The 23,579-nt window shown below is 41.5% G+C and overlaps 1 protein-coding gene across 3 annotated transcripts in view; it reads left to right on the forward strand.

The window, feature by feature from the left end:
• The window catches only part of usp7 (ubiquitin specific peptidase 7 (herpes virus-associated)), a 40,646-nt gene that overhangs the window by 5,002 nt on the left and 12,065 nt on the right, over positions 1-23,579 (forward strand). For 2 of the 3 annotated variants that reach the window (XM_033644473.2, XM_033644474.2), the window contains exons 2-23: positions 192-296; positions 550-748; positions 2,733-2,871; positions 3,126-3,214; positions 3,339-3,447; positions 5,388-5,518; positions 5,918-5,972; positions 6,087-6,167; positions 6,696-6,786; positions 9,282-9,364; positions 9,519-9,628; positions 11,036-11,213; positions 13,036-13,180; positions 13,447-13,577; positions 16,360-16,494; positions 16,745-16,846; positions 18,402-18,507; positions 18,946-19,038; positions 19,149-19,216; positions 19,502-19,602; positions 21,460-21,613; positions 22,008-22,075. In XM_033644473.2, the coding sequence (XP_033500364.2) occupies positions 192-296; positions 550-748; positions 2,733-2,871; positions 3,126-3,214; positions 3,339-3,447; positions 5,388-5,518; positions 5,918-5,972; positions 6,087-6,167; positions 6,696-6,786; positions 9,282-9,364; positions 9,519-9,628; positions 11,036-11,213; positions 13,036-13,180; positions 13,447-13,577; positions 16,360-16,494; positions 16,745-16,846; positions 18,402-18,507; positions 18,946-19,038; positions 19,149-19,216; positions 19,502-19,602; positions 21,460-21,613; positions 22,008-22,075 (2,473 nt within the window). The remainder of the gene's footprint in view (positions 1-191; positions 297-549; positions 749-2,732; positions 2,872-3,125; positions 3,215-3,338; positions 3,448-5,387; positions 5,519-5,917; positions 5,973-6,086; positions 6,168-6,695; positions 6,787-9,281; positions 9,365-9,518; positions 9,629-11,035; positions 11,214-13,035; positions 13,181-13,446; positions 13,578-16,359; positions 16,495-16,744; positions 16,847-18,401; positions 18,508-18,945; positions 19,039-19,148; positions 19,217-19,501; positions 19,603-21,459; positions 21,614-22,007; positions 22,076-23,579) is intronic. The other variant, XM_033644475.2, reaches the window with a different exon arrangement.

A 23,579-nucleotide genomic window follows, 5' to 3' on the forward strand; every position in this document is an offset into this window, starting at 1 on the left:
AAGCCTTTTGTGTGGCTTTTTTTATGGCTCGATGGCATATTGTATTGATTTTGATATGATAGTTTGACATTTTGTAACCCCTCGTTGCTGACCTGAAGTCATATAGTTGGCAAAACTGAAGAATTTGTCTTTACCTTAATATATAAGTTAGAACCCTTCAGACTTATCACATTGTTTCTCTCTTTGTACAGCTGGGGACACAGACGACCCTCCAAGAATCCCGGCCAACCCGGTGATCAATGGTAACGTGGCCATGGCAGATGGACACAACAACACAGAGGAGGACATGGAGGATGGTGAGGATGATGTTCTCTTACACTGTAACAAACACTTGGCTTATTTGCTTGTTTGGAAGCTTGTGCTGTGAAAGTAATTGTCATAATCCAGGTTTAACATCATCCTGTGAATTACTCAACTTAATTGGCTGTGAAGTCGTTAGTCTCCAGTTGCACCTGGGCTTGTCAGTGAGAGCTGGAGGAAAATTGTTCACTGTTCACAATCTAACCTGCCCCCCCTGCTTTCTTACTGTGTCCCTCCATCTTTCCAAAGACACCAGTTGGCGGTCAGAGGCGACTTTCCGCTTCGTTGTAGAACGCTTCAGCCGCCTGAGTGAGTCTGTGCTCAGCCCGTCCTGCTTTGTCCGAAACCTTCCATGGAAGATAATGGTGATGCCGCGCTTCTATCCAGACCGACCACACCAGAAGAGCGTGGGCTTCTTCCTGCAGTGTAACGCAGAATCAGACTCCACGTAAGTGTCCTGGTGGGACGAGGGATTTAGGGGACACTGCAGAGACACACAGGCCACATCCACACAAATACTACTAATCTCTGTACACAAAAACATTTAAGCACCATTTTAGAAATAATCTCTGTCTATACTAACCACCTGAAAACACCTGACTGTTGATGTACACTGGGCATGCAAATGACTGTCCACTCTGCAGATGGTTGCTTCTTTACAGAAAATATGACAAAGATGGCGAAAAGTAAGACCAGAAATTTCCTTGCTTAAGCTTGACAAGATGGAACTTTTTACTGAAAATATCCATTGTCAGAGGCGGCCATGGTGATAGGAAAGAAGGATAAAATCATAAAGTATGCAGACCTAGCTAGAATGTTGTGTTGTTGTGACAGATAAGATCTAATCAGCATGCAAACGTGGGTGTCTACGTCATCGTTTTCAAAGGTTTCTCATGCTCCTTTAATGCCACTTTCTGTACACAGTCAGTTTGAACATTAGACACTATTAGCTGAGGACATACACTGCAATTAAACATTGACATAATAGCGCAAGTATAAATTGCTACCTTCCCTAGCACTAAAAGTAAGAGGACAAAATATGTTTTTGATTTTGGGACGAACTGTCCCTTTAAGCATCCCCACAGCATGATACTGCCACCATGCTTCATAGTTGGCATGTGTTGTTTCTGTGTGACCTTCGGATCATTTCAAACGTAGTAGAAAGCCCAACGTTGGTCTCATCAGACCATCAAACCTTCTTCCAAATTGACATACCCTCCCACATGCCTTCATGCAAACAATAGCCCAGATATCATAATAGGTTTTTCAACAGTTTCTTTCTCTTTGCTGCAACTAGTGAAGCACCAGTGTAACAGTTTTCTTAGCCATGTGACCCCGCAGCTCCTTCAAAATTGACATAAGCCTCTTGGCATCTTCCCTCACTAGTGTTTGTTACACACAGACACTTGACAAGGAGGGCGGCCAGCTCTTCAGAAGTTCACAGCTTTGACATATCCTTTCTTTTTAGGGATATCTTTCTGTCCTCTAATTGGCACTTTTTCAGTAACCTTGTCTGGGTGTATTTGGGGCAGGCTTTTGTCTTTATGATGGCTTTTGGCCAGGAAACTGAAAGTTGTTAGACCTTCCAGATGTCAAAGCTTGATTACACACAGATGATCTCCAACTAAATAAGAATGCAGTTTCCAAAAATGTTTGGCTGCTTTGATGGCGGTGTGTTTATGTAGATAAGATGAATACTTGTGCAGGTGGTTTATTTTGTATTTGGAATTTACTTTGAATTCAATTTGTAGAAACATTGTCTTTTTGGATGTTTTTCCTTTTTTTAGACTTCAGCTCACTTTGATTTCATTGCAGACAACAATCATAATGACCTCATCTTCTGGTACACTGTATACCTCTCTTTTGAGTCAGAAGGTATTCTTTAAAGCCACCAGCAAAATACAAGAAAGTAATAGATATTAGCTGTTGGGGACCCATGACCTTGTCTTTGCTTTTTGATCACAGTATTGGTTACTGTGTCAGCTTGTTGTTTGTTTTGCGACATACTAGATGCAATAAATCAAGGTCACAGTTCACTAACATGGTCTTTTGTTTTAGCAATATCAAAGCGCCATTGTTTAAAAATGTATCAGCTGCTTTATGCATTGTTGAACGGTGTCCAAAACCTACTGGCTGTGAATTTATTTGAGCTGGCCTCACATTAATTACATTTTATGTGAAACACAAGATCAGGTTTATAATCTCTAATGAATGGCAACAGAATCTAAACTAGATAACGCTCAGTCAGACGGCTCATTCCTCATCCATGCCTGCTGAATTCCTTAACAACAGAATGTGTTAAATCTCCAGCTAGATCCAGATCTGTATCAAAAACTCACATTATGGGATTTGCTGGAATTTGCTTTTTCAATTAAGTATGGTTGTTCATGAGCAAGTGGTTTAATAAAGATTTCTGGATTCTGTTATTCCAGGTCATGGTCGTGCCACGCGCAGGCCATGCTCAAGATCATCAACTACAAAGACGATGAGAAGTCTTTCAGCCGCAGGATCAGTCACCTGTTTTTCCACAAAGAGAATGATTGGGGCTTCTCCAACTTCATGTCCTGGAGTGTAAGTACACACACTGACAGAGCTATCGATGGTAGCTTTATTTTAATTGCCAGATCCATTTTTCAGATGGGACAAGAGCCACCAAAGAATAATTGGCTTTTCCGTTTGAGAGCTTTTTAATTTTTATGTACCATAGCGCTATTTGCTCATTGTCTTTTTGGATCTCTTAATCATAAATAAAGGTAAAAATATCAGTAAATGCTTTTACCTCTACCCATTCCTGTTGATATGAACTGTTTGGTGGTGTGTTACAGGATGTGACTGATCCAGAGAGGGGCTTCATTGATGACGACAAAGTCACATTTGAAGTCTACGTCCAGGCAGATGCCCCACATGGAGTGGCGTACGTAGCCCCTTGTTTTTTCTCTGGGGTCTTTTTGTTCTGGCTTGGGTTTTCTACAGTTTTATTTTTCGTGTTTGGGGTTTATGAATTCTAACAGTAACATCTCCTTTCTCTCTGTTACCAGATGGGACTCTAAGAAACACACAGGCTACGTTGGACTAAAGAACCAAGGAGCTACGTGCTACATGAATAGCCTGCTACAGACACTCTTCTTCACCAACCAGCTACGAAGGGTATGGTTTTATCTCTTTGTGTGTCTTTGTATGAGGTGCAGTGTGTTTAACATTTTAATGCAGTGGCTTTAGCTGAGCAGATAAATGATGTGTATTACATGTGTAAATATGGACTAGCGCTTCAGTTGAATGTTCATGTGTGTTTATACCTTTTGTCCACATGTTGACATGTGTCACAAATGTTGAAGGCCATCCTCAAATATAGCAGCGTTTTTTCTTGTCCAGTAAAAAAACAGGAAAATCTGTTAAGTCTCTCCAGTAATAATATACAGTGGAAATAATTTCCCTTAGACATTGTTTCCTAACAGAATTTTGCTTCGAAAGCTCCAGAATGGACGGGGAACATATGATTCTTGAAGTTAAAATGAGGAGTTATCTATATGATACCTCCTTATTTCACAACAAAAACAAAATTAGGTGGCAGATGCCCAGTGGGAGATCATTAGGGAGCTGAAAGTTTCTGGTAAATGACCATCGCTTAGAACAACCTACTTGCTGTTGGCTAAATTGTGTGTCATTTTGGTGATTATCATCATATAAAACATGTGTTTTCTGTTCTAAAAGTACAAACATTGGAAGATAGCAAGTGCTTGCCCATCTTTTAAGTGGTTACGTCTCCAGTCTGATCTCAAGAGCACAGCTGTTAGGGATGTGGTTTGTTGACGTGACATAACAGAAGTAGCCACAGTGAAGACATTTTTCCACCAGTTAATAAACTCATGACAACATCAGTGTTACCACTTAAACCAAATGTTTGATGTTGGTCGCTGATGCTCACCATAGAGCGATATAATAAGTTACTGCTGATGTAAACCAAACATTCCCTGCTGCTTCCGCTTCACATTAAAAACATGCAACTGGTGAAACACAAGTTGACTTAGGAAATACAGTGTGTTTGTCAGTGAGATTAGCACTACTGCTGTTGTTCATCAAAAATGCATTTGCAAAACAAGACAGCTGTCTTTTTCGGCATTTGTTGACAGCGATATTGCAGGGAGTAATAGAACAAGAATGGGCAGTCACAGTGAGCTGCAAGATGAAGAACTGCACACTTCCAGCTTCATAGTGATCTAAGCAACCTCTTTTCCCTCATTAAGATTATCTAGTTCCCAGTAAGCATTGGGTTAAAATCTGAAATACTGCTAAACAGGTGCATGTGCTTTTCAACTTGACATCAAATCCTCTGGCATCGTCTTGTCAGTCAACTCTCCTTACTCGTGTCATTTGATAAATCTGACTCATGCTACTTTGTACACTGACATTCACAACTTGCACGTATGGTGTAAAATTCTCCCCTGTGTGTTGTGGCTTTTCCCATTAGTATGAGTACTTGTTAATGTCACTCTACAGCTGCTGCTGATTCTTCTTGTTGCACTGATATCATTGCACCACTATCATATAGTTTCACTGAGACCCTTTAAAGGAGCAATGTGTAGGATTTAGTTGTATCTAGCAATGAGGTTGCAGACAACAGACAACTAAGTAAATACCTCTCTGCTCGAGCACCCTTCCTTTTCCAAGTGTGTCAGAGAACCTACGGTGGCCATCAGGTAATGTAAAAACATGAAAGGCCCACTCTAGAGCAAATGTTTGGCTGTCTGTTCAGGGTTACTGTAGAAAGACGGGGGTGCAGCATGGCAGACTCCATGGTAGAGTACCCACTCTCCATGTAGCTATGAAGGACTGGAAGACGCAACGATTCATAGTTGTGAATATTATATCTGATTTCTGCCAATTTATCCCCTTGAAATCCCACACACTGCTCCGTTAATTCACCATAGTCTTTTTTCATAGCTTTATTCAGCAGGAGCTCTAAAGTGACTTGTCATGAAAATAAAGTTTTTAAATGTTGTGAAATTCTTCACAAACAGTGAGAATCTGTAACCTCCATCTGACAGTATCACTGTCTAAAACTAATCCTGGTGTGACTCTCTCCCCAGGCGGTGTACATGATGCCCACAGAGGGAGACGACTCGTCCAAGAGCGTTCCCCTGGCACTGCAGAGGGTTTTCTACGAGCTGCAACACAGTGACAAACCTGTTGGCACCAAGAAACTCACCAAGTCCTTCGGGTAGTGTAGACTTTCTTAATTGACAGCTCACCTTTCTTTTGTCTGACTCAGCCGGAGGCGAGAATGGGAAGTAAAGCAAGTATTTATTAGGGGTGTAAATCACAAGTTTCTTCACAATACAATATTGATTCTTTAGACAATGGTATGATATTTGCTAATATCACAAAGTCTGCCACAGTACTGTTTCTATTCGATTCAGGATATTGCCTGATGTTCCACGATTTGGTTTTGACGAGTCAGTGCACGCTTGTAATGCTGGGACCAGACGATTTTTTGTAACTTTAAGACTGTTGAATATTATTTTTAGTAGAATTTTAAGTGGTTACCAGCCTTTGTAGCTCCTGCTCAGTGAGGATTGTATCTAACTGCTTTGCTTTGTTTTCTTTTTCCTCTGTGAAGATGGGAAACACTAGATAGCTTCATGCAACACGATGTACAGGAGCTGTGCAGAGTGGTGAGTTCTCTCATCCTCTCTTACAGAATGTGAATGTGTATACATGCTGAATAATGACTGACTTACTAAGTGTGTGTGTGTGTGTGTGTGTGTGTGTGTGTGTGTGTGTTGCAGCTCCTGGACAATGTGGAGAATAAAATGAAAGGCACTTGTGTCGAGGGAACCATCCCCAAGCTCTTCAGAGGAAAGATGGTGGTAAGTTTTCTCTCTCTTTACCTCTTCCTGTCTGACTTGTACTGAAGCCCTGAAAGGCAAGAGAGATTTATTTTTCTGCTGATCGTTTGTCCACTTTTTTAATTTTATGTTTTTGTTATGTTTTGTTTGTTTTTTAGCTTTTTTTCACAAATGGGGAAAAATGAAAAACAACGAATTTCACACTTGCCTCTCAGGGTTTCGACTTGTCCTCATGGTTGCGGTCACATTTTGTGTAGTTCTTAAAAAAATTCATCACGTTATAAAAACATAACTTTAGTGAGAATTGTACTGTTTATTTATTGAAGGTAGAGTACACAGTAATGCCAGTTTAGCATGAATCATGTCAGTGAGGGCGTCTAACTGAGCACAGGATGTAGCCTGGAACAAGGTCAGTTTAAGAATAGAAGGAGGTTAAATCAAGAAGTGACCCTCTTAGAAATCATATTTTTGACTTGCCAACTGTATCGTACAATCTGACCTCTGTGTGTGTGTGTGTGTGTGTGTGTGTGTGTGTGTGTTACTCTCTAGTCATATATCCAGTGCAAGCACGTGGACTACCGGTCAGAGCGGATAGAGGACTACTACGACATCCAGCTTAGCATAAAAGGAAAGAAGAACAGTGAGTAGCAACATCGAAACAACTCCTTGGCTTTGCTCACACAGTGGAACAGTGGTGCTGCACCATCAGTAAATGTTTTCACGGGATTGCGTCGCTTTAATCGGACTTTTCACCCTGACATTCACTGTAATGACCTCAGGCTGGTGTTATAATGGGCTCCTTAGGAGAACATACTGCGACTCTAAGTCCCTCATTCCTTCTGCTGTCAGGCTGCTGAATGCTGACAGGAGTCATTTTAAGGGAATTATTTTTGGCCCATTTATATATTAATAGACCATTTAAAACTTCATAACATAAACATTCTATAAATGGGTCCCTCTGTGTTTCCTGTTGCGATGTTTAATACAGTAGCTGACAGGATGAAAACAGGGACTAAAGCTGTCCCTCTAGCAACAGAAGCAATGAAACGGTCTATATTATATTTATTAGGGGTGACCCTGCATAGTTGACTATTAAACGATTAGATCTGAGGAGCCTAATTCGACTGTCAATCTGGCAGTCATATGTTGCAAGCACAGGAAAATGAGATTATGTAATAGAGGATAAATCCATTCAGGCCCTGTGGGAGCACTGAGTGTTTGATTTTTATTTTAGGTACAATTGCTTGGTTTCTTTCAATATATTGTAGCATTTTTAAGCATAGATATATTAATCAGAGCACTCACAGGAGCTTAGCACATGCTCAATATTTTTGGAACTTATGAACAATTTTCTGTTCAAGTTTGAAACCTCCCCCGGACCAAACAACCAAACCTTGGTCAAATGAAAAAATGGGGGGTATCGGTCCAGATCAAACTGAATCATGGTCGGGTTTGTTTTTAGTGTAAAAACAGTTTTCAAATGGTTCTGACTTTAAAACCAATTATAGGAAGTTTTCACAGGCTATCATCGAGTAATGAGAGCAGCGCAGCACTTCAGTGTGTTGTGTGTGTATGTGTGTGTTTTAACACCAGAGAGGGTGACAAGGCTGCGCTCAGAGCAGGCAGGTGTCGGCAATCGGAGTAGAGGAGAAATTAGCAGTTGTCAAGTAAATGTACAGCGTAGGTTTCAGTTTGTCCATGAACAATGCAACATAACAAAATGAGCAGTGGTAGCACATGAAGGAGACAGCTTTGGAAAAACTCCCAAAATCTCAGACGCCTTTCAGTTATTTAGAGAGAGGACAACAGCCCATCTACAAACCAGTCAATGTAGAATGAGACGCAGCTAACTAAGGTGATGGCGACAAGACGTAGGTATGACATGTATAGTCTTCAGTGCAGTGGGTCGCAGTCCAAAAGTGGGTTGAAGGTCCATTCTGAATGGACCACAAGTGACTCGCAAATGTGTTTGTAAAAAACACTTTATTTTGCAGTACTGGCATAGAGCTTTTATTTTTAAGTGCCATTTCCTGCTATTGATTGAGTGACTAATGGACAGCTACTTAACAGAGACAGCAAACTAGCTAGGTGACGGGGCGGCAGTAGCTCAGTCCATAGGGACTTGGGTTGGGAACCGGAGGGTCGCCTGTTCGAGTGTGTGTCTTTCGGACTTGTGTGTTAATGACAACGGAGTGAAAAAATTGAATTTCCCCTCAGGGGGATTAATAAAGTATATAAAATAAAAAAATATGGCCAAACCTGTGTATGACGCTGAATGTATTAAACTGTGTGGACCTCTAAATAATGACTGAGGAGAAATCTGGATCCCGGGGCTGCACCAGTTGGGATCCACTTGCATCATTGCAGTGTGAAATCTGACTTGAACTCTCAGGTGTGAAAGGGCCTGAAGAGAGAGTCTGAAGGTTTGTTTACAGCCACGGCAAGCAAACAGGAACCGAACTAAGTGACACTGTCCGTCCGTCGGTCCATCTCCTCTGCTTCCTCTTAATACTATGGACAGTGATGCTGCCACACACGCACACCCCCAACACAACAAACAGCAATGTGTTGAATGCTTCCTGCTACAAATTCAATTCTGAAGCCAAATCAAAAAGAAAAATAGTTTAATTGTGCCAACTCTTTTGTCTGTTGTTAAAAAAATGGAAACTAATGTCGCAAATGAGAATAGGCAACACTTGATAAATGAGATTCGACTGTGTACAGTGTCTAATAGTTATAGAAATGTGTGTGTCAGCAGACATCTGAAATGACTGTTACACTGGGTTATTTATATGATTGTTTATTTTATTTACCTCTGCTCATTGTTACCTGGTATTGACCCTTGTTTCAAATCCGTGCCTTTGAGGTTTTGGATGCTGTATGTAGGGACCAGATAAGCTGCAAATGAGTTGCTCTTTTTGGGACCAGAAAAGTTGCCTCACTCTAAATATATTTCCTCACACTATAAAAATATGTATTTCCTGCTGCAAGAGTCTGTTCACTGCTATTTACACTATATAAGAAATGGACAGCTTTCCTATATATAAACTTAAATATTTTCATCTGTCAGTAGTTATATTTTTAACTAATATGGATTTTGTCTTGATCTCATCTGTGCCTTCTGCTCATTTCCAGTCTTCGAGTCATTCAAAGATTATGTTGCAACCGAACAGCTAGATGGAGACAACAAATACGACGCAGGAGAGCATGGCCTGCAGGTGAGGCTTCGCAGTGCCTGGATCTAAATTATTTATGTGTCTTTTTGTTCTAGTTTATTTCAGTTTGCTTACATTAAGTGTTATGTTTTGTTTGTTTCTCATTAGTATTTAAGTCATGTCATTAACTGCTAATTACGTTTGTTTTGCTCCACAGGAAGCAGAAAAGGGGGTGAAATTCCTCACCTTCCCTCCAATCCTCCATCTGCAGCTGATGAGGTTCATGTATGACCCACAGACCGACCAAAACATCAAGATTAATGACAGGTAGAACAGAAATACCTCCCTTCACTCTCACACAGCTGTCACTGCATGTTCATTCTTGTAATTGACTTGCTTTTATATAACAGGGTGTCTGTAAATAAGCTATCGTTTGGATGTTGCAACCTAAGATTACAGGAATTTCTTTAGAAATAAAATACATACATTTTATAAACCTAAATATGAGGTCATTATCTACCGGTGGTCCCCGGTGAACTCCGTGCCATACTCCTGACACTGGCGCCTTTGCCAGGTAACAGCGGCGCATAGAGCTGTCAGAGAGCCAGAGGTGAAAGCGGGTAGGCGGGTCAAGTGTCAGATCTGTGATGAGCGCAGGAACAAAAACACAGACACTTGACTGATAGTGTGATAACAACATCCAAAACACAAGGTTATCTCTCAGTGGTTTCTGTAACATGGGAAATCTTTTCAAAGTTAGTGACACAACACCAGTGTTTAATATAAGATAGAATAAGATGGTGTCCCCCCCAAATATGACAATAGTGAGTTTACTGCATCCTTTCAATTTGTTATTCTTCAGGGTCGAGGTGAAATTATGTTTTGAGAGTTTTAACCTTATATGTTTGAAACGGCGGGCAGGTGCCGGCAAAAATTATTACTGGTCCATGAAAGTCATGGAAAAGTTTTGACATTTTGTCCATGAAAATGTGTGGGAACCTGTTAGAGATGGTGTGGCCAATATTGCCATAAGTTAAAGGAGCAGGCTATTTCCAGAAACAGCACTTGATCCTGTGTCATCTGAACAGCACACTTTGACCTCCTGCACCAAGACGGCGAGAAAGTGAGTCAGTGAGAGTGTTTCCTGTAGGACGTATCATTCTGCGTAAAGCTTTGAGCGAGCTAATGGTGTTTTAATAATCCGCCACGATAATGGGACACTTTCAGAACACACACACACGCGCGCAGCCATCCAGAATAGCTAATTTTTTCTTTTCAACAAACTCTGAGTCATCCTTGTGACGCTGCCACTGGCACCTGGCCCCCTGAGGGCTTTGTATGCATGCGCACGCACACACACACACACTCACACACACACACACACACACACACACACACACACACGCACACTGCAGTGCCACTTTACCTTGAATCATGAGCTTAATTCTTGCTTTTTTTCTCGTATGAATGTTCCTCCTCTCAATATTTGACCCATTTCAATCCTCTTTTTTTCGACCCTTTCATTCATCTTATCTTTATTTCTGCCTCCCCCTCTCTTTTTTGTCCTCTTGCCTTTCTGTCCCATTTTCTCCTGCCTGTCATCTCCTTTTCTCCCCACTCTCTCCCCCCTGCCTCTCTCATCCTTGTATTCCATCTTCCCTTTCTCCCTCTTCTTACATGTCCCCTTAATCGCTCCTCTCTGCTTCTCTTTCCTCCTCTTTTTCTCCTCTGTAGGTTTGAGTTTCCAGATCAGTTACCTCTGGATGAGTTCCTCCAGAAGCCAGACTCCAAGGACCCAGCCAACTACATCCTGCACGCCGTGCTTGTGCACAGCGGGGACAACCATGGCGGTCACTACGTCGTCTATCTTAACCCAAAAGGAGACGGCAAAGTGAGTGTCAAGGAACCAATAGTGAGGACAATTTTTTTTTATCCACCTTACACCAAAAATTCTGTGGGCATGGTTGGGGTTTCTGCTCTCATAATACTGGTGATAAACTAACACGCGGGTGCTCAGCTTCCTTAGATATGAGATCTTCTGTGTCATGATGAGTGAACTTCATTTGATATAATGGACTTCTGCACTGAGATCATCTACCATATTTGCGCATATATATATTATACGCAGGAAGAATTTCTGCATAGAGTTTTTATGAAGCAGGGATGGGCATTTTAAGTTTCCTCCTTACTCCAGTACTTGCAAATTATTATAGAGTATTTGAGTACTTGGGGAAGAATGAGTCTAATCTAAGAATAGCAAAGTAAATTGGCCAACAATGGAATACAAGTGCAATTTCTAATTCAGATATTGATCTACCAGGCTTTAATTAGCTTTAAATTTGAAGTTACCGTAACCCCCCCCCCCCCCCCCCCACCTCACCATCTGTTCCCCGATTTGGAGTCTTTTTAGTGTGTCACATTTGCCATCACAGACAGGCCAGAAACAGGCTAGTTAACAGTAGAAAGCATCAAGGAGCCTGGTGAAAACTTTACAGTGTTTACTTCTTTTTGCATATCTCTTACTCAGTCTTGCTTTCAAGCTCGGTGCAGACTCATTTGGACTGATGTTTGAGTGCTGCTTGGGTTGAGAAGGACGGTATTTTGTGGTGGTGTGTCATTGCATTTCACCAGTAAGGGGCTAAAATTAGCGCATGTTTTCATCAATGCTGATCAAAGCTGTGACTACTGCAGAGTCATTTGACCTGGATGTGAATGCCGATTGTAACCTTTCCCAGAGGCTTTTTCATGCTGTAAAAAAGGGCTGTTGACATGTGGGAGGTTGTGCTGTGATTACTCTATATATTAATACTGACATCCAATTGAAGTACTGGAGTAGACATGCCCATCCCTATTATGTAGACCTTAGAAATAAGAGCTAAAATAATGGATAAGCAGAAACGGTCAGTGCTAAAGAATAATGTCAAATAGGTATATATGTTCTGTCCATAGAACATTGTCATTTTTCTGCTTCTGGCTTTTAAAAATAGATGCCACAGCTAAGATAAAGAAGTAGCTGCCAGTTCTTTAGTGACAAAATATTCCAAAAATATAAAACAAGGTGTTGAAAACCAGGTGAAGCACTTGCTGAGCTACCTACTCAGACTCAGGGTTTTACAAATAAGCCAGATAAGCTACTTAAAAGAAGACCAGAATTAGCTACATAGTAGGATAAAGTTTGCAGCTCATAAACATCCTTTAACATTTTTATTTCTCTAAGGAAAAGCCCACATGGTGTACCTTTTTAAGCATTTTAGCTCAGTCCTCATATTGTCTGTTTTTTCCACACACAAAAATTAAATGTACAAATCCCAAGTAGTCGTATGTCTAAAACCTGCTTACACACCCACTCTCCAGTGAGCTCATGACTCTCACACACGCATTAAAGTGACGTCTGGAGTTTAATTTATGATTGATAGAAAAGGTTGGCTGGTTGAGCACCCCTGTGCTAGTTATCCTTTTAAGGGGAGGTCAATGGGAAGTTTATGGATATTACACCATAAAATGATATGGGGAAATGAGTGTTGGTTTTTAGCATTATTCATTTGCATGCCTTGGGGTTGATTTAAAGCCTGACATAAATGGTTGTCTTAAGTGTCTTCTGGTTTTCTCCCATCTCCTTCCCTGGCTTCTCTTTCCCTCTTCTCCTTATCCTCCTCTTTCTCGCCTCTCCTCCTCCTCATCTCTCCTTTAACCGCACCCTCCCCTCCATCTTGTCTATCCCTCTCTGTCTTCAGTGGTGTAAGTTCGATGATGACGTGGTGTCGCGGTGCACCAAGGAGGAGGCCATAGAGCACAACTATGGTGGACATGATGACGACCTCTCAGTGCGCCACTGCACCAACGCATACATGCTGGTCTACATCCGCGAGTCCAAGCTCAGTAAGTAACACACAACCTCTCCCTCTGCCTTTCTGGCTAATATTACCAGAAGCTTGGGCTTAAGAGACTGTCCCATAAGTACATGAATGATTCTCCTCAAGTGCCCGCGCTAATCTGTCCTTAAGTACAACACTTCATAAATATACAGGGTAGTGTAATTCCTGTTTCCAGTTCTTTCTGCCTTACTGACTACATCAAACACAAATGTTACTGTGCTGCACTCTGTCTGCGAGGTGATACTCACTCCCTCTCTCTCTCTGAACCAGGCGAGGTGCTCCAGCCGATGACTGACGTGGACATCCCCCAGCAGCTGGTGGAGCGTCTGCAGGAGGAGAAAAGGGTGGAGGCACAGAAGAGGAAGGAGCGCCAAGAGGCTCACCTCTACATGCAGGTCCAGGTAGGAAACCACAACGGCTGTTCGAGTGCACTTATGTGTTGCGATGCTTTGCAGACTTTGCTGTTGCTTTAAGAGTATACATCTGCCATTTTGGCTTCACGTTTCACAGAGTGGAAGGTGCAGTGGGAATCTGGAGGCTGTCCTGACATTGTTGTTGCAGTGCTGTAAAGTAGCTGAAGCAGTGTAGCACTAATGGTGCCAAACCAGCAGATTGGGAGCTAGCAGGCTTTGGTCTTACATACTGTGTGTGAGGGATGTGCTGCTCATTACATTAAGTCTGCAAGAGTGCATAATTACTAAGAGTTAGAATTGAGATGGGACTTAATATATGTTGTGTACAGCTTGTTGAGATCTCGACTGTTTAACACGATTACTCATTGATTTTGGAACATACATACATTTATTGAAAAAGAACTTTTGTCTCTGGATTTTCTAGAACATAAAACTTTAACTGAGAAAATGAGAAAGAAATGTCAACAAATATACATGCCACATGTCTGTTGTGTTGGCAGAGTATTCAGCTGTACAGGGCAGGCAGTGTAACTCTGGTGAAATGGTGATGCATTGGCATCATGTAACACCTGTCCAAAGTGTTTACCAGTTTTATAAATCCCTTGTTCCTCGCAGTGCTCATTGGCCACGTGTCTTTTGCGAGAAGTCTGTGATGGTATCTGTTATTTCATCATATCTTTAAGAGCTGTATGGGCAGGCAGTTGTATTATAAATAGTGTCCTTAATCGATGACTTGTGTTGCGGTGGAAGAAGTCAAGGTCTCTTTATGTTTCACTGTATTTTGCTCCTTTATTGTTTGGGTCATAAACCACTTTGTGATTTGATTTAGTATGACTAAGCAATTTGGTCAGATTGTCTCGTAGAGTGGACAACACGGTGCATGAAATTTTGCACAGTATTTGTTGTTGTTCGTCGTTGGAGTTCTTGAAAGCAAAGTGCTTCCAGATAGCAGAAACGTTTTAACTAGGGCAGTCTAATTAATTACATGCTCCACCCAAACTGGTCTGCAGTCCATTTTGTAAGGGTGTAGTTAGTTGGTCACAGGTAGACTTGGAGGCCGTTTACACGTACACGGTGATTTTGATAAACGGAGACATCTTCCTTCGTTTGTGCCCTTCGTTTACACGCAAACGGAGATTTCTCCTCTGAAAACGAGTCTTTCTAAAAACTCCTGCCAGAGTGGAGATTTTGGAAAACTCCGGTTGCGCGTTTGCATGTAAACTGAGATAAACGCAGATAAACGGAGTTATAGGCAGCCCACGTCACAGTATGCGCCGGAACTTGCGCCTGTGTAAAAAGTGCGACCTATGTTGCTATGGTGACAATGGATACATGGAAGGCTTGAGCTTCTCGTTACACTGCCACCTACAGGTTTGGCATGCTCTTGTGTATATAAACACGGGTAAGTGTAAACGAAGATCTTTTTGAAAACGGAGACGGTGAAATGTCCGTTTATGAAAATAGCCGGCAACGTGTAAACGGCCTCTTGGTTGCATCTGAACTCCTGGTTGAGTGTGGCTTGACGAGGCTGGCAGCTACCGCTAGCATCAGAGGCTGTGCTAGCTTGGACCTCCGGGGTTGCTGCTAAATGCTTTGCGTTGAGGTGATATTTCAGGCTTGAACTACTTCGATGGTACGAAAATTCCTTACTGCAGAAATCGCAGAGGATGGTGCTCCTATCAACAGTTCCATCTGATGTTTTTTAAATGTAAATGTTCGATTCATGTGGCCGAGCAATGTCGTCTGGTCAGGTGACAAAGCTACTGTGGCCTGCAGTACTATAATCGTTTTATCTTGCATCTTGTTTTCATAATCATTGAAATCAAAAATTGTATTAAAAACTAAAATTTGATTTATTGCCCAGCCCTTATCTTGTGTTATAGTTGATATGACCATTCCAAGATCTGTATGTATTTTCTATCTGTCCAGGTATTAGGGGGTAATACAAGATGAAGATAAAACTGTGCTGCTTTAATTGACTTTCAGCATTAAAAAAATACTTCAAAATAATTTAAAATCGGTTAGATATGTTTAAGAGTTGAATAAAAACTACCTTTAATCTGACCAGCAGAGTATAACATTTAAAGCTTGTGTGCATTAGCACTCCATCAATACAATTTTACCTTTTATATCAGATCCAGTTTTACCAGTTACCAGTTATATATTGGCACATACACTGAGGGCTCTTCAAGCAATCAACAAAATGGCCAACCACACCATTTGTGTAAAGCAGAGTCCACAGTTGTTTTCTCTGATCGAGAGTGACCTGGAAGCAGCAGGCAAGACTGTGGGCACTTCAGCTGAACTGTGGCCGACACTGTGGTTGATATGGTGAGAAGAGTGATAATAGGGAAACGGCTTGTTAAAAGATAAAGGTTTATCGTGTTCAAAGATGTCAGCTGCTCTGCTTCATATTATTCGGTCAAGTATCGCGTTGAGACAAAAGGCTAATTTCGCTTTATTACTTTTCTCTGGAGAGGCAGTTTTAGGACAATAGGGAGAGACTTCTTTTCTCATTTGTTAAAACTGATCTCAGCAGAGGATCTTAGTTCAAGACAAATGCACTCTCACTTGTTTTGTGTGTGACGTTGTGTCATTAAGACAAAATCTGAAAAGTTTGTGTGCCCTTTGTTACTAAGTTTTTGATTAAAACAAGCTGTGCAAGATATGGATGTTACTCATGCAGTTTTAAATGTGTATAAAAAAAGGTATATCCAGTTTTACCATCATTTACTAAGGTTGTTTTCTTGTCGTTTTCTCCACTGGACAGATAGTAACAGAGGACCAGTTCTGTGGGCATCAGGGCAACGACATGTATGACGAAGAGAAAGTGAAGTACACAGTCTTCAAGGTCCTCAAGAGCTCTACGCTGCAAGAGTTTGTCCAGACCCTCTCCCAGACCATGGTGAGACACTCAGTAGTGTGTGTTTTTGATGCAACTGACCTGATTGAAATGTATTTATCCCACATACACAGTATGTTGAGTCACTGCTGTAAATACGCGAGCCTCTATCTGAGAGACGGTTTGTTGATTTTCCTGTTTGACTATAATGTTTAGGCTCGTAAACCAGTCACATGTGCAGAGCAGAGCACACGTAGACATGCATTAATTCTCCCTCCCACATTAAATTAACTCAGCTTTTGATTTGCTGCAGGGTTTCCCACAGGACCAGATGAGGCTGTGGCCCATGCAGGCCCGGAGCAACGGAACTAAGCGACCTGCCATGCTCGACTACGAGGCTGACTGCAACAAGTCGGTAAGTGTCTGTGTTTCCGGTCGACCTGCTTATGGGTGTCACCTGTATTGGTGTTTTTAGTGCTCATTGGACATTTTTGGAAAGAAGATGAGAAGCTACCACTGTATCTTTGCTGTGCTTCCAGTACAGATATAGTTATGGGACATGTTTAATTTAGGTTACTTCACACAATGGAAGCGGGATATGTGAATCTGGACGGGGTGTATCCCATATTGAGACCTCTCAGTCATGCTAGGCGAAGAGTAGCGGTTATGATAGTGACCAAAACATCTATCAGTGGACAGTCACTGATTCTTCGAGCCCCCTTTCAGCCTGACTTGCATTAGGGCTCTTGACACTTTTGAGGAGTGTCGTTCAACTAAAATGAAAATTATGCTGCTGCGAAAGGTGTCAGTCGTCTCCATGGTACCCAGACACCATCCTCCAGGTGGCTTGTTCAGTTACAGTATATCATCCCGTTTAGTATATATATCATTCTGTCAGCTGTTTGTTTTGTAACTGTATCTGCTTTACTTTGGTTCTTTTGCATTTTGATAGTGGAGGGATTTGATGAAATCAGTTATTTAAAGAGGAAGAGATTTAAAACTTAATTTTACTGAGAAGTCAACAGGAGCGCAACAATAAGGGTGGTCTGTGCATTCATTGAGCCTAACAAGGGAGTTACAGGGCGAATAAGTGATGCAGTGTGACTACCCTATCACATTGCATGTCCAAATATGACAGTGTCCCTGACAGAACAAAATTCTTGACCTGTCACTACAACTACTTTGGTTGGGCGATATATTGTCCCAGAAATAATTGCAATATTATATTCATTTTGAAACCATTTTATGCCACTAATACAATGATTATATAAGGGCATAATAATGTAGTACACTCTTTCAATCAGCAGTTAACTTTTGATTCTTAAGAATATTTAGACATTGGAGTTGAATTGTGAAAAGAACATTTAATGTACTTTTTAAGACTAAAAAAACAAGGTTATGGAAGCTCAGCAGTTACCTTCATAATCCGGCTGGTGTGCTGCAGTCGGCTCCCAGGAGTGGACGGCCTGGTGGCCAGGCTCTTTGCTCGTGGATTAACATAGTGGAGGATGAAGTTGTTGGAGGCTAAAACTACAAATGACGTGCTCTTTGGGCTTGTTGCCAAAGGTTGGCAAGCTAACGACTATCAGGACTGTGAGTCTTCCACTCCAAAAGTGCAGAAGCAGGGGACCAGTAAGCTACGCTGTGTTGTCTGAAATGTTTTAGTTTTCTTCAGACTCGTGCAAGTAGGCGTGGGTGGAGATGTAAACACAGTGGGTGATATCGAGGTCAGCAAAATGATTGAGGTCGTGTCAACAAATTGTACAATAAGTCAACACCAATTATCCTGAAAGGCCTCCTAGTGACAGTCTTTTCTGTTGGACATACGTGATTTCAGTTGAGAGATACTCGTCAAAAGTGTAGAGCGCCCACCATAAATCAGGCTCAAGTGTATAACACGAGCACTTGTCCCCATGAATGTTTACACCACTGTCTTTTTTTTTCAAAGTTGGTGCATGTTTGTGTTTCAGATGATCGACTTGAGCGACAATGAGAACCCCTGGACAATATTTCTGGAGACGGTGGATCCGGAGATGGCAGCCAGTGGGGCCACGTTACCCAAGTTCGACAAAGACCGTAAGTCCCGCTCGTCGATCCTCGTCCAGCTCAGTGTCGGTTTCAGCAGTGTTTCACACGTTGTGGCACTTTATTTTGTTTATGGTATTCGATTTAGAGAGTCAGTGACTCGTTCTGTAGGTGCCAATGTCTCTGACAATTTCAAGCTTATGCAGCATGACTGCTACATCATTCTTCCATTTAATTTTCAAGGTTTATTTGTTTCACACTCATTTTGCATTCAGTTTGTGTCGGCACAGCCACACTGCAACTGGAAATATTATAAATGCTCCTTCACAGGTTATGATCACTGAGCTTAACGCTGTGTGAAACGCTGACAAATGTATTATAGTAGTAGCTTAAGGTAGTTTTTTGTGTGTTTAATATTTTAAGTTTAGCACTAGTTGTGGTTATGTAGGCAATTTCTTATGTAATGTCTTTGTCTCTTTCTCTTTTTAGATGATGTCATGTTGTTCTTGAAGATGTATGACCCCAAAACCAGAAGCTTAAATTATTGTGGACATATCTACACACCTATTTCCTGCAAAATAAGTAAGTGATGGCGATGTCCTAGTCTATTTTAAGCCTAACTCAGTCATGCTTTATATAAAATGCCTTGAACTTTAAGATTAAATCATGTTTGTGTTGCTCTCTGTAAACAGGAGACCTTCTACCAGTCATGTGTGAGAGAGCAGGGTTTCAGCAGGAAACTAGCCTTATCCTCTATGAGGTGATCTATTTATGTAGCGCTCACTTGCTGACACATTCTTGTCTTTCTCTCACTTGTTCTCACTCTTCAGCAGCTCCTTCACACTCGTGCTCCTCTATCTGGCACACAAGCTTTGTCTCATAAACTTTCCTGTGCAAACTTTCACACTGTCGTATGCAGCATCTCTCTCCTCTCACTCTTACCCATCTGTAGTTGCGTGTTTACACATCCTTAAACAAATACTGTCATGCACTCAGCAGGCGGCTTCATTTGACTACATTTCCCATGATGCCCTGTGTGTTACAGGAAGTAAAGCCCAATCTAACAGAGCGGATACAGGACTATGATGTCTCTCTGGACAAGGCCCTGGATGAGCTCATGGACGGGGACATCATTGTCTTCCAGAAGTAAGACCAGTCTTGTGTGTGTATGTGTGTTTAACTTGTGGTGTGTGCAGTGTGAGCTAATTTATATCAAAATATATTTTGAACTTCACAGCTACATGGCTGAGTTGTTATATTTGCTGTGAAGGGTTAGCACATTGTATCAAAGCCATCGTCAACCAAAAACAGTCTTGGTTGACTAAAACTCTACCTTCTCTTCAACCAGTCGAAAGCGTTTTTATTCCCCTGAGGCCAGCGTTGCATGGGGACTTTGGAGCGCCGCAGATTGCTGAGCGTCTATTCTAAGTGCTGTACGTTTGCCGTATTTCTTGGTCAACAAGACTTAAAAAATGATAAACATTGCAATCGTTACTGTCGCTTTTCACTCAGCCTTTCAATCACAGTGGAGAACAGGTGGAAGAAATACCACAAAGACCAACTGTCACATCATGCATGAGTGCTAAAGAGAGTGTTAATGGAGGAGAAATTATTGCTGATGGTCACATAGATAGGCGGGTCCAACCTTTCTTTCTATGTGCTTCAGCCATCCCTTCATCCAGAGCAAGTACCTTGTGGATATTCCTTATCATAGCAAGCTGTCGCACCTAAAATGTTGCGTCTCCAAAGCACCCTGGCACTTCCGGATAGGCATTTTCAGCCAGGAAAAAAACACTTTGGTGGACACAAGACACACGGCCTCATGAAAGTAACCACCATGTCCGACCAATGAGAATTTGGTCAGATAAGAGCATGTTGACTACCAGAAGGTATCAGTCCTACAACAAACGTTGCAATATGCCAAAAAAAGGGCAGTGAAGAAAACTGCGTGAATGTAAATATGTCTAGATTTTTAAATAAAACTTAAATGTATCGTGAGGAAAGAAATGCAGTCACCACTTTTGTTAGATGTCAAAGATGCACACAGTGTGTTTGGAGATGGACACTGAAGATAAACAGAACTTCAGTTTGTTAGAAGAAAATTCCACACGTTACTCTAACCTGAACTTTTATGATTTGGTTGTGCGCAGTACGATTTATTCAATTCTGTCCCAATAAAACACCAGAGAGACAGACAGAGGACTCTCATGTCTCTGGACGATTACTGGTATTTCTGATGAAATACAGAGAAACAACAGAGAGGTAGGAGAGGAGGAGGAGGGGGTGCGAGAAGTGTGTTGGTATGTAGTGAAAATTCTTGGTTAGTAATGTCGTCACTAGGGTTAATAGGGGTGTGATTTTTCAGGATTATTCCAGATTTTCCGACTTGAGAATGTGACCCACGTGAATCAAGCAAATCATGAGCTGCTTGAGTGGTAATAGAGAGGATTTGAGGACGTCTTTATAGGCTGAAATTTTAAGTTTGTTTGCGTTCAGCTCCAGCTAAACCTGTTGAAATTACAAGTCAGTGACAGTAAAGCTACAAAGTTACCTGGGTCTGAAGCACCACAGGTTAGTAAATGCCAGTAAATAGTCAACACTGGCCCCCAGCTTACAACACAGCTCTGCTGATGGGCGCCTTGTTTCTGTTTGTTCATTACTTTCTTATGACATGGTCAAATTGCATTTCTGTCCATCATAATTTTACTTTAAAGTGAACTTTAATAGCGTTAAAGCTGGAGGCTATCAAGCTGGTATTCATCTCACTTGATGGCACTGACTATTTACTGGTGTTTACTGACCTTATTGGCGCTGTAGATGCAGATAACTAGGTAGACACGATGGATCTTTTTGTCCTTTGCCTCTGTTGCTTTATACCCCTCTCCCAACGTGTCAATCTGTCTCTGTCTCTTGCCTCCCATTGTCCTCTCTGACCTCTCCTGTCCACACTGCACGTTCTGTACTTTAATTTACACACTCTCCTACCTTCTTCCAACCATTAAGGGACGACCCAGAGAATGACAGCAGCGAGCTGCCAACGGCCAAGGACTACTTCCGGGATCTCTACCACCGAGTGGACGTCATTTTCTGTGACAAGACCATCCACAACGACCCCGGCTTCGTCGTCACGCTCTCAAACCGCATGAACTATTTTCAGGTAAGGGCCACTCAGGCACTTTTAATGAATGCTTGGGGGGGGAAATAAGGTGGTAATTTCAATGTGTTTGAAATCAAATATTTTGGTAATTTACTGCTGCTTTAAATGAGAAGTCAGCCATGAGTAAGGAAGGACATTTAGGGGACACTGTTCTGCCCTCAGACACAGTCAGAGAGTTGATCTGTCAAATATCTTTTATAAAAGTTCTAGTGCTTGATACTGTGAATGCTTAGAGCCTGCCAAGTTCTGAGCTTGATGTTTTATGAATTTTATCCTCAAATGTTTCTTTTCTTGTAGTCTCCCTGCTGGTATTTCAGTTTGCAGACACAGATGAAATCTGACAGGCCTGTGGTGATCCTCGATTGTAACGTTTGTGCTGTTGTTTGTCTGTCAGGTGGCCAAGACAGTAGCGCAGAGGTTGAACACAGATCCCATGCTGCTGCAGTTCTTCAAGTCACAGGGGTAGGAGGCTTGTCTCATCCACACACACACACACACACTCACACAGAAATAACAGTCATATGATCACTAACGTTGACACACACCCAAGAGGTGCAAACTGTGTGAATGTAGTAAAGCTGTGTGTAATCACATTCAAAACACAGCACTGAAAAAGCCATGAGGAATAAAACAAATCTCATTTATTGTTTTTAATGTGTTTAAGGAGTTTTGTAATAAAAAATTGGTGCATGAGATTAGACACAACAGGAAAAAGATAGAGGACGAGGGCAGGGAGAGCTCTAGCATTTGTTTTGAAATTCACCGATTGTGCTTTTGCTGTGGACTAATTATTCCTACTTTAAAAGTTCAACTTGCAGTGTTGTTTCACTCGCAGTGTATGAAATGATAAGTGTGGTTTCAAGGTCGTTCAGGATGTGCTAGAATACATTTTTCATGCTGTTTTGTGGCAAAAGATCATGATAAACGGCTTTATCACAATAATCATTATAAGACTTTCCTGAAATACTACTATCGGTGCATAGTGCAGACGTGTTTCCCCTGTAACTGTAATGCCAAAAATAACGACAACTGATGAGTGTCTGTGATAAGTTCACGTGTCTATAATAACAGCAGGACAGAGTCTGTTATCTTAACTGCTAAAGTCAGTGGAAAAGGTGATGTGAAGATGTTGTTGGTAGGCTACCGCTTACACACAGGCTCAGTGATGAACGTCATGCAAACGTGCTAGTGGTGTTTTGGTGTTTTTAGTCGAGCCAGACCAGAGAATGTTCAGTCACAACAGATCAGTGACGATGTTTTGTCCTTATTGTTCTCTGTTGTTTGCTGGAAGTGATGCAGTATAGCTCCAGCGGTTGGTTTTATGTGGAGTGAGCCCCGCGCCAAACTCCATCTTAAAAAAAACAGCCTTTTAAATGTTTAAATGCTGCATGGTTTGTCAGCAACTGGTTATATGTAACCCAGGAGTCAATTCAGTCTTGTGTGCTCGTATTTATTTGGCATACAGTTAACTCACCAGGCAAGATTTTGTTTCAATGAAAACTCAACTCCTGGCATTTGCGTCTAGCGTTGTAACAAAGAAATGATATGAGTAGCAGACGAACCAGCTTAAAAAGTGTCATATTCTTTGTGGATAGGTGCTGTGCGGTTAATCTATTTTATGCTGATGTGAAGAGAGTTTAATGTGGATATCGACAAGTAACTGATAAATGTTGAGTAACTCTTAAATATTGACAGAACTTAAAAATTTTGAATTTGTGAATGGAGTCTGGTGTGGCGGTAGGCTGCACCGGCACACCTGCCAGGCCAAAGCGGCCAGCTTAGGGGAAACTGTTGCAGAATGATGGTTTGAATGAACTAACGTCGCTAAAAGCACCATAAACAAAAGCATGCTGGTTGTTTAAAGGTAAAGATGGTCAAGTAAAAGTACTGTTCCTGTTAGATCCCATGCACCCAATCATGATCTCACATGTTATGTGGTATGTAAATGTAATTTAAGGTAAAATTA

Source organism: Epinephelus lanceolatus, chromosome 18, assembly GCF_041903045.1.
Source record: "Epinephelus lanceolatus isolate andai-2023 chromosome 18, ASM4190304v1, whole genome shotgun sequence".
NCBI classification, from domain to species: domain Eukaryota; kingdom Metazoa; phylum Chordata; class Actinopteri; order Perciformes; family Serranidae; genus Epinephelus; species Epinephelus lanceolatus.